Here is a 12,025-nt window from a genome sequence, read left to right on the forward strand (position 1 = left end):
TGCAACATGCGGTCGTGCATTATCCTGCTGAAATTTAGGATTTCGCAGGGATCGGATGAAAGGTAGAGACACGGGTCGTAACACATCGGAAATGCAGTTACACTGTTCAAAGTGCCGTCAATGCGAACAAGAGGTGACCGAGATGTGTAACCAATGGCACCACATACAATCACGCCGGGTGATACGCCAGTATGGCGATGACGAATACACGCTTCCAATGTGCGTTCACCACGATGTCGCCAAACACGGATGCGACCATCATGGTGCTGTAAACAGAACCTGGATTCATCCGAAACAATGACGTTTTGCCATTCGTGCACCCAGGTTCGTCGTTCAGTACACCATCGCAGGCGCTCCTGTCTGTGATGCAGCGTCAAGGATAAGCGCAGCCACGGTATCCGAGCTGATAGTCCATGCTGCTGCAAACGTCGTCGAACTGCTCGTGAAGATGGTTGTCTTGTAAACGTCCACATCTGTTGACTCAGGGATCGGGACGTAGCTGCACGATCCGTTACAGCCATGCGGATAAGATGCCTGTCATCTCGACTGCTACTGATACGCGGCCGTTGGGATCCAGCACGGCGTTCCGTATTACCCTCCTGAACCCACCGATTCCATATTATGCTAACAGTCACTGGACCTCGACCAACGCGAGCAGCTATGTCGCGATACGATAAACCGCAATCGCGATAGGATACAATCCGACCTTTATCAAAGTCGGAAACGTCATGGTACGCATTTCTCCTCCTTACACAAGGCATCACAACAACGTTTCACCAGGCAACGCAGGTCAACTGCTGTTTGTGTATGAGAAATCGTTTGGAAACTTTCCTCATGTCAGCACGTTGTAGGTGTCGCCACCGGCGCCAACATTGTGTGAATGGTTAGAAAAGCTAATAATTTTGCATATCACAGCATCTTCTTCCTGTCGGTTATATTTCGCTTCTGTAGCACGTCATCTTCGTGGTGGTGGTGGTGGTTGGTGGTTAGTGTTTAACGTCTCATCGACAACGAGGTCATTAGAGACGGAGCGCAAGCTCGGGTTAGGGAAGGAAATCGGCCGTGCCCTTTCAAAGGAACCATCCCGGCATTTGCCTGAAACGATTTAGGGAAATCACGGAAAACCTAAATCAGGATGGCTGGAGACGGGATTGAACCGTCGTCCTCCCGAATGCGAGTCCAGTGTGCTAACCACTGCGCCACCTCGCTCGGTCATCTTCGTGGTGCAGGACTTTTAATGGCCGGTAGTGTACATAATTAAGATTGTACGGAAACCTCAGTCTACGAATCGCAATAACACGTAGCCATTCTTTTTTTTTTTTTTTTGTCGTCTTCCTTTTGTTGGCTGATTCGAGGGAGGAGACCAAACAGCAAGGTCATCGGTCCCATCGGATTAGGGAAGGATGGGGTAAAAATTCGGCCGTTCCCTTTCAAAGGAATTATCCGGCATTTGCCTGGAACGATTTAGGGAAATCACGAAAACCTAAATCAGGATGGCCGGACGCGGGTTTCAAATGGCTCTGAGCACTATGGGACTTAACATCTTAGGTCACCAGTCCCCTAGAACTTAGAACTACTTAAACCTAACTAAGCTAAGGACGCCACACACATCCATGCCCGAGGCAGGATTCGAACCTGCGACCATAGCAGTCCCGCGGTTCCGGACTGTAGCGCCTAGAACCGCACGGCCATCGTGGCCGGCGGACGCGGGTTTGAACCGTCGTCCTGCCGAAGACGAGTCCAGTGAGCTAACCACTGCGCCACCTCACTCGGCCGTCTTCCTTTGGATGCGATTCTGCACACTGTTTTTTTTTTTTCTTCAGTGGTTCTGTGTGGATGCCGCATGACATCTTTCAAACGTCGATGAAAACTTTTATCAGTTTTTATATGTTCCGCAGTGGCACCGATTCTAAGATACGGGTTGTTAACAGAAGTGCTGTTAAAAACAAAGTTATATTTTTCTTAAATCCTGCGAGCTACTTCTAGCACCTGTCGAACGCTTCAGTGCCCGCACTAAGAGCGAATGTCATACAGATTTTTTCCTATTACCTCCGACAGATACACTAACGGGAAAAAAAACTCCAAAAAACAATAAACCTAAAGAAATTTCGGGAATACATTTGACTAGATACAGTATTTAATTTCCCATAAGCTCCTTCCTTGTTCCATATTTAAGTGATTAACACTGCAAGATCACAGGTTAATGTGAATATAAGAACGAGAGAATCCACTTCTAACGTGAAATGCTGGTTCATTAACAACCGGTGTAACCACCAGAATGTTGAGCGCAAGCATGCAAATATGCAGGCATTGTGTTGTAAAGGTACCGGATGTCAGTTCGAAACGTCCCCTTAGAAAAATTTATGAATGACTGTGCTGATAAACCTCTTACATTATCTGATTTTCAAGCAGCTGAGCAGAACTGTACGTACTCAGACATTTCGCTCTATACCTATTCTGATCAACACTAAACTGACACACAATATTTTTAGCGCAACACATTCTGACTTTCAATAATCCCTACAAAAGAATGGCCCTGACTAACAATAACCTATACCTTTCATTAATCACTTACGTCACAAAAATCTTCGTTACTCGAACTAGTGCAATACAGAGTGCGCCAATACTGCCAGCTGAATAAAAGATTCTAACTACTGTAGGCACTAAGTACTGATAGGCGTAGTTACAAATTTACTGTCTCTGATGGACACACGTCCAGATCATCCGCTCTCAAAACTCCACCATCTCTCTCCCCATATCCACCACCACTGGCGGCTCACCTCCAACTGCGCAACGCTACGCGCTGTTCACACCCAACAGCGCAACGCTACAATAGTAAATATTCCAACAATGCAAACCAGCCACAGACTGCACACAGCACAGTCAGTGATTTTTATACCGAGCTCTACGTGGCGTTACCAACATAAAAACTTAAACAGCCTACTTACAAGTTTGTGGGATGGAGTTTCATGCCTGTTGTACTTCGTCGGTCAATATACGGACAGTTAATCCTGGTTGTCGATGACGCTGGAGTTATCGTCCGATTTGTCCCATATGTGCTTCTTTGGAGACAGGTTTGGTGATTGAGCACGCCAAGGCAACATCTCGACACTCTGCGGAGCTTGTTGAGTTACAATGGCAGTATTTGGGCGAGTGCTATACCGTTGGAAACCACCCCTGGAATGCTCTTCAGGAATGACAGCACAACAGGTATAATCATCAGACTGACGTACAAATTTACAGTCAGGGTACGTAAGATAACCTCGAGAGTGCTCCTGGTATCATAAGAAATGGCACTCCAGACCATAACTCATGGTGTAGGCCCAGAGTGTCTAGCACGCAGACAGATTGACTTCAGACCCTCAACTGGACTCCTTTTAACCAACGCCACGGCCATCGCTGGCGCCGAGACAGAACCAGCTTTCAACAGAAAATAAGACAGACCTCCACCCTGCCTTCCAATGAGCTTTCGCTTGACACCACTGAAGCAGCAAATGGCGGTGGTTTGAGGTCAGCGGTATGCACGCTAGAGGGCGTCTGGCTTGGAGCTGTCCTTGAAGTAACAGATTCGTAACAGTTCGTTGCGTCACTGTGGTGCCAACTGCTGCTCAGATTGCTCTTACAGACGCAGTACGTTGCTCCAAACGCGATGGTCTTCCCTCTCTCTAGTGCCACGTGGCCATCTGGAGTTCGGTCCTCTTGCGATTCTCGTTACTACCGCCGCCAACATTCATGTACAGTGTCTACGTTCCTGTCAAATCTTTCAGAAATGTCGCAGACGCAACATCTAACTTCTCGCAGTTCTATTACACGACCTCGCTCAAACTCGATCAGGTGCTGATAATGGCGTCTTTGTCGTGTTAAAGGTATTCTTGACTAACATCAACTCACCACGCCCATCTCAAATGTAACTAATACTCACGACCGTTATAACTTTTATTTAAAGCTCTGAGAAGCTCATCTGCAGAAACAAGCACGGTTTTAGGAAACAGCGGTCATCTGAGACACAGCTGGCCCTCTTTGTGTATGATATGCAACATGCTCTAGATACCGGCTCCCAGGTTGATGCCATATTTCTCGACCTTCGAAAGGCGTTCGATTCAGTTCCGCACTATCACTTGCTCCAAAAAGTGCGCGCTTGCGGTCTATCTGATGACATTTGTGGTTGGATAGAAAGTTTTCTAACAGACAGGGAGGTGAACGGGGTGACTTCAATAGACACAAGCGTAACTTCAGGTGTGCCCCAGGGCAGCGTTAATAGGTCCGCTGCTTTTTACGATTTGCATAAACGATCTGGTTGATGGTATTGACAGCGGCATTAAACTATTTGCCAATGATGCTGTAGTCTACAGGAAAGTAGTATCACACGAAAGTTGTGAACAAATCAATGAGGATTTGCAGAAAATAAATGCGTGGTATAATGACTGGCAGTTATCTCTCAATATTAGTAAGTGTAACCTACTGCGTATAACAAGACAAAAATCCCCATTAATGAACGAGTACAAAATAAATGCCCAGTCTTTGGAAGCGGTAACATCCGTCAAGTACCTGGGTGTGACTATTCGAAATGATCTCAAATGGAATGATCAGATTACACAAGTAACGGGTAAGGCAAACTCTAGATTGCGGTTTGTTGGTAGAATCCTGAAGCGATGCAGTCCTTCAACAAAGGAAATATCTTACAATACGTTAGTTCGTTCAGTCTTAAAGTATTGTTCGTCTGCATGGGACCCTTACCAGTTGGGTCTGATTCAAAAGATTGAGAAGGTTCAAAGAAGATCGGCAAGATTCGTGACTGGTACATTTAGCCATCGCGAGGGCGTTACAAATCTCATAGAAAGTTTGAAGTGGGACACACTTGCGGATAGACGGCGCGCTAAACGGGAGGTGCTGCTCACTAAATTCCGAAATCTGATCTTCACCGAGGATGTAGGGCATATATTATTACCACCAACTTTCAAATCATGCAATGATCACCATTCAAAGATAAGGGAAATTAGAGCTCGTACCGAGGCGTTCAGGCCATCGTTTTTCCCTCGCGCGATCTGCGAGTTGAACAGAGAGGTGGGGGGGGGGGGGGGGGCATATGACTGGCGCGAATTGTGCCCTCCGCCACATACCGCTTGCTGGCTAGCGAAGTGTATAATGATGTAGATGTAAATGTAGATGTCAAGCAAAACTGATTTGCATCCTCGTAGTGGCGCTACTAGTGACTCTCTTCTGCGACTGGCAAGCAGTTGGAATACACATCATCTTTCATACAGGGTGTTTCAAAAATGACCGGTATATTTGAAACGGCAATAAAAACTAAACGAGCAGCGATAGAAATACACCGTTTGTTGCAATATGCTTGGGACAACAGTACATTTTCAGGCTGACAAACTTTCGAAATTACAGTAGTTACCATTTTCAACAACAGATGGCGCTGCAAGTGATGAGAAAGATATAGAAGACAACGCAGTCTATGGGTGCGCCATTCTGTACGTCGCCTTTATGCTGCAACCGTGTGCTGTTCACAAGTGCAAGTGTGCTGTGGACAACATGGCTTATTCCTTAGAACAGGGGATTTTTCTGTGATTTATGCAAGATGGTGCCCGGCCACATCGCACGGCCGACGTCTTTAATTTCCTGAATGAATATTTCAATGATAGTGTAATTGCTTTCGGCTATCCGAAACATACAGGAGGCGGCGTGGATTGGCCTCCCTATTCGCCAGACATGAACCCCTGTGACTTCTTTCTGTGGGGGACACTTGAAAGACCAGGTGTACCGCCAGAATCCAGAAACAATTGAACAGCTGAAGCAGTACATCTCATCTGCATGTGAATCCATTCCGCCAGACACGTTGTCAAAGGTTTCGGATAATTTCATTCAGAGACTTCACCATATTATTGCTACGCATGGTGGATATGTGGAAAATATCGTACTACAGAGTTTCCCAGACCGCAGCGCCATCTGTTGTTGACAATTGTAGCTATTATAATTTCGAAAGTTTGTCTGCCTGAAAATATACTGTTGTCCCAAGCATATTGTAACAAACGGTGTATTTCTATCGCTGCTCGTTTAGTTTTTATTGCCGTTTCAAATATACCGGTCATTTTTGAAACACCCTGTATGTATAACTACGCCTACCAACCTTCGTTCATGTCGCCTAACTCCTTGGTGTTGCGATTCTTTTTCCATCATTGTGCGTTTTTTTCTCTACGTTGACTAACTCATTTAATATCTCCGACATACAAGTTTTTTCCTCCGCATTGACTATCGTCCCATTTATTACCTAAGACAGATTTTTTTTCTCTGCATTGACTAACACATTTCCAAAGCATTCCTTAGGAGCCGGAAACTCACCTTGCTGGATCCGTTTTCTGTCCCCTCCTTCCCCCCTCCCCTACACCCCAATGATAATTTTCAAATTTTCAGCAATCTCATCTTTATTTGACTCCACATTCCACAGACTGAATTACCAGTTTCATTTTTGACAAGTTCGAACAACTACTTTGAAGAGATTTTTACAACTGTTTTATGTTCTTTGCGATACTTTATGCATTTTTTTGGAAATAAAACCATTTAGACTCCTTAACATATTTCTTTATTTATTAGGCCGTTTCGGCTATTGGAATCAGCAAATCTGTGCTTAAGATTTAAGTAACGTAAAGAACTACGCGCGCTTGTTACACATCTTCAGGCTACAAAAGTTGAGATACTGTCAAGCTTAACAATTTCAAAAAGTTCGTTAACAAAAACTTGTAACTTGTAAAATAAGGTTCAGCATTAGTATCAATAAAATCTATGCCTAATCGGGTCGGCAACTAACAAGTAGACTCAAACAATTGTACAAAGATGTGAAGTCTAACCGACAGGTAGCGCTATTGTGGTGGACGTTGCCTTCAACTTCTTATATGACAAACAGTTTTAAAATTACAAACATTCAAAGTCCGATTACAAGACACGATTTAAAGGAGAATTGTTGCTCACTTGGCGCGCGGGATTAGCCGAGCGGTCTTGGGCACTGCGGCTGCTCCTGGAGGAGGTTTGAGTCCTCCCTCGGGCATGGGTGTGTGTGTTTGTCCTTAGGATAATTTAGGATAAGTAGTTCAAATGGCTCTGAGCACTATGGGACTAAACATCTATGGTCATCAATACCCTAGAACTTAGAACTATTTAAACCTAACTAACCTAAGGACATCACACAACACCCAGCCATCACGAGGCAGAGAAAATCCCTGACCCCGCCGGGAATCGAACCCGGGAACCTGGGCGTGGGAAGCGAGAACGCTACCGCAAGACCACGAGATGCGGGCTAGGATAAGTAGTGTGTAAGGTTAGGGACTGATGACCTAAGCAGTTAAGTCTCATAAGATTTCACACACATTTGAACATTGAAATTTTTTGTTGCTCATTTATAAAATAATTTGACTTTGTGCTGTCGGTTATACTTACCTCTATGTATAATGTTTTGAGCCAGGTTGACAGTTAACGCCCCGATTAGGCAGAGCTTTTATTGATACTGACACCGAAATCTACTCTACTCTGTAGGAATCAGCATGGGTTTCTAAAAAGACGATCGTGTGAAATCCAGCTCGCGCTAGTCTAACACGAGACTCAGAGGGCCATAGACACGGATTCACAGGTAGATGCCGTGTTTCTTGACATCCGCAAGGCGTTTCATACAGTTCCCCACAGTCGTTTAATGAACAAAGTAAGAGCATATGGACTATCAGACCAATTGTGTGATTGGACTGAAGAGTTCCTAGATAACAGAACGCAGCATGGCATTCTCAATGGAGAGAAGTCTTCCGAATTAAGAGTGATTTCAGGGGTGCCTCAGGGGGGTGTCGTAGGACTGTTGCTATTCACAATATACATAAATGACCTTGTGGTTAACATAGGAAGCTCACTGAGGCTTTTTGCGGATGATGCTGTAGTAATCGACGGAAAATTGTACTGAAATTCCGGAGGATCTGCAACGAATTGACGCATGGTACAGGGAATGGCAATTGAATCTCAATGTAGACAAGTGTAATGTGCTGCGAATACATAGAAAGAAAGATGCTTTAACATTTAGCTACAATATAGCAGGTCAGCAACTGGAAACAGTTAATTCCATAAATTATCTGGGAGTAGGCAACAGGAGTGATTTAAAATGGAATGACCATATATAATTAATCGTCGGTAAAGCAGATGCCAAGCTGAGATCCATTGGACGAATCCTAAGGAAATGCAATACAAAAAAAAAAAGGAAGTAGGTTACAGTACACTTGTTCGCCCACTGCTTGAATACCGGTGTGGGATCCGTGCCAGATAGGGTTGATAAAAGAGATAGAGAAGATCCAACGGAGAGCAGCGCTCTTCGTTACAGGGTCATTTATTAATCGCGAAAGCTTTACCGTGATGATAGATAAACTCTAGTGGAAGACTGCAAGAGTGACGCTCAGTAGCTCGGTAAGGGGTTTTTGTTGAAGTTTCGAGAACATACCTTCACCGAGGAATCAAGCAGTATTAGCTCCCTCCTACGTATATCTCGCGAAGAGGCCATGAGGATAAAATCAGAGAAATCAGAGCCCACACAGAGGCATACCGACAATCTTTCTTTCCACGAACGATACGAGACTGGAATAGAAGGGAGAACCGATAGTGGTATTCAAGGTACCCTCCCCCTACACACCGTCAGGTAGCTTGCGGAGTATGGATGTAGACGTAGATGTAGATGTACAACCTTATTTTACAAGTTACTAGTTTTGGTGAGTGAACTTTTAAAAAACGTTTAATTTTATTTTTCATCTTTTGAAGCTTGACTACGTGTAACAATCTCTTGTCGTTCTTTATGTTCCTTTAATCTTAATTATAGATCCAATAGTAATAGCGGAAACGGTGTACCAAATAAAGAAATGTGAGCCAGTGACATTAATGTGACCACCTATCAAAAGCCTGAACCACTTGCAGCACGGACCGCTGCGAGAGATGGAGGAAGGGAGTCCACGTGGTTCTGAGGTTCTAACAGCGATGTGGAGCCGTGCTGAGTAACAGGGTCGTGGCCAGCTGCACTGGGTTTCTCGGTTGAGCATCCACGGCGCTCACAGCCCTATCGAGCTGGTCCCGCAGATTCTCGACTGGGTTTAAATCCAGGGAATTTGGTGGCCAGGGGAGTACGGTAAACTCATTCCTGGTGCTCTTCGAACCAGGAACTTACACTGCGAGCCGTGCGGCACGTTGCATTGTCCTGCTGGTAGATGCCATTGTACCGAGGAAAAACAAACTACGTGTATCCGTGTACATGGTCCCCAAGGACAGATGCATGCTTGTGTTGATACATTGCGCCTTCCACAATGAAGAGATCACGGAGGAAATGCCATCTGGCCTCGACCCTTCCGACGATTGTGGCAGCGTCTTTGCATTCAGACGTTTCATGCCGTACATGCCAACAGTCCTCTGTCTGACGGAGCATAAAACGTCATTCATGTACAAAGACCGCCCATCGCGACTCAGTGGACATGGAGTTGCGGTACTGGCGTGCAAATTCAAGAGTTCGTCGCTGGTGAAAAGCAGTTATCGTGGGTGCATGAAGCAGACTGCTGCTGAGGGGACCCATACGCAACAACGTTCGCTGAACGCTCCTTGAGGAGACGCTATTGGTAGGATTTTGGTTCATCTGGGCGGTCAGTTGCTCAACAGTTGCACGTCTATTCCTCCGTACAAATCTTCGCAGCCGTAGTTCAAAAATGGATGAAATGCCTCTGAGCACTATGGGATTTAACATCGGAGGTCATCGGTCCCCTAGAACTGAGAACTACTTAAACCTAACTAACCTAAGGACATCACACACATCCATGCCCGAGGCAGGATTCGAACCTGCGACCGTAGCGGCTAGAACCGCTCGGCCACATCCGCGCGCCAGCCGTAGTTGACATGTGACATTTTTAGCCTGTGGTGCACCATATGTGCTTGGGCGCCGATTTTGGATAGCGTCATTTTGCCATACACGGCATACTTAACCACGGCGGCACGCGAACAGTTTACAAACTTAGCAGTTTCGGAAACGTTTCCAGCCTTGGCCAGAAGACCAGAGATCATGCCCTTTTGGAGTTCAGATAAATCTCTCCGTCTCCGCATTGCGACAAGAACTGCATTGTTTTCCGCGTCCCCGATAAACTTAACATACCCTCCACTGCTATGTATTAAGCGATCTAGACCAGTTCTATTCACAAAACATTCACAACGATCGCGGATTCGTACAGGAAGTTATACATCGTTGAGCAAACAAATGAGTGTCACGAAGAGTTGAATGGCGAAACAAGCGAAGCAATTTGTATTAGCGAGTGTTGGACAATCGCTGACGTAGAATTATTATACGGTGTCCGCAGTGCGGTCTGCAATAACAGCCGTTTCGATTTATCGATTGTACGGAGTCGCATGGGACTTCTTCAATTTATCGAGGCTTTTTCGAGGATATTGGCAACAGGTTAGATTTATCGAGTAATTAGATTCTTCGAGTTTCGAATTAGCAGCAGTCGACTGTACGCCAGTTTGCAACAGGAACTATAAAGAAATGTTGGCGCATGAATGAATGTTTGACGTGTGTCCACTTACGCAGTTTGTGCGAGGCGAGGACGACGGGCACGAACGCCACAACGAGGGTGGCGGCGGTCAGAGCAGTGAGCGCGGCGGTCCTCTGGCGGGGAGACATGTTGACGACTGGGAAGAGGCGGTGCGCCAGCCGGCCTTTTATTGCGTACCGTCTCTTCTCGCGGGAGCCTGCCACTCACCCTATGGCGATCACTGATTTCACAACGCGACGCGACAGCGCAGTCGCCGCTTCCGCCACATCAACGCGGCGGCACTCCACGCTCGCTACCGCTGAGCTTATCTAGTTTCCTCTATTTTTCTTTCTGATCGGTGGATATGGGGCTGGTACAAAAGCTCTTACAGTTTCTTGGCGCTGTAGTTATTTTGTATCATGTTTTGGACACGGTATTACCTTATTGCTCACAACACCTATCGACACCCAAACTTGCACCTTTCTGCCCATGGCTGCACCCTCTCATATCTGTTCCCATGTCCAAACAAGAAAAAAAAATGGTTCAAATGGCTCTGAGCACTATGGGACTTAACATCTGTGGTCATCAGTCCCCTAGAACTTAGAACTACTTAAACCTAACTAACCTAAGGACATCACACACATCCATGCCCGAGGCAGGATTCGAACCTGAGACCGTAGCATCCAAACAAGAGTTCAGAACAGAGTTACATAATAAAACTGATTTCCTCTTATCTATGCTCTCTCTCTCTGCTGCTGCTTCCAACGCCTGCATGAAGTGGTGAACAATCGCATACCTAGGACAGATATCACAGAGCGTAGCAGGAACACTGAAATCCTGCAAATATGCCGAGAAACTGTGTAAGGAATGTCACAGCCCAGTATATTTTCAATAGCGAAGGCAAGACCTAATTACTAGATAACAGTGGGCTACACAGAATTATTTGTCGTGTGATAAGTTTTGTGTTAGTTAGTCAGACATTGCCATAGCAATAGTTTGGCTCAACATGAATGCAGCTACAGGTTGCTGGAGTATGACTCCTCATTTGCTGATCATGTACTGAGCGATGGCCATAGCCACCAGCCAAAGTCCCTCATGCTGCACTTAGCAAACAAAGGCCAATAACTCATGCTGTTGGAAGCCCTGGAAATCAACAAACATCTGAACCACAGTCCATACTTAATACTAGGTGTACCCGGCCACGCTTTCTGTGGCTCAGTCTGCTTAAATGTAAACGAAAGAAAACAGAAGGCACATGTTTCCAATATGTCTTTGTCCATCTTCTCCTCCTCGCCCTGTGCCTCTCCTCCACCTCTTCCCCTACCTCTGTCCTCTTCTCCTAACCGCCTCTCTCTCCATCCCGTCCTTTCAGCTCCCTCTGTCCGTTCTCTCTCTCACCTTCAGCCCTTTTTTTATTATTTTAAATTTAGATCATTTGGTATTATTGTAATCATAGGCTAATAAGCAATAAATGCAACTTTCCTATTTGC

At 45.6% G+C, this 12,025-nt stretch overlaps 1 protein-coding gene across 1 annotated transcript in view; it reads right to left on the bottom strand.

Annotated features, from left to right (window-relative positions):
* LOC126328344 (protein takeout-like) overlaps positions 1–10,691 on the bottom strand; it is a 54,476-nt gene extending 43,785 nt beyond the window's left edge. The window contains exon 1 of the mRNA XM_049996028.1: positions 10,588–10,691. Coding sequence (XP_049851985.1) covers positions 10,588–10,684 — 97 coding nt within the window. The 5' untranslated portion in view covers positions 10,685–10,691. The remainder of the gene's footprint in view (positions 1–10,587) is intronic.
* Between the last annotated feature and the right edge of the window lie 1,334 nt (positions 10,692–12,025).

The sequence above is a fragment of the Schistocerca gregaria genome, chromosome 2, assembly GCF_023897955.1.
Source record: "Schistocerca gregaria isolate iqSchGreg1 chromosome 2, iqSchGreg1.2, whole genome shotgun sequence".
Taxonomy (NCBI): domain Eukaryota; kingdom Metazoa; phylum Arthropoda; class Insecta; order Orthoptera; family Acrididae; genus Schistocerca; species Schistocerca gregaria.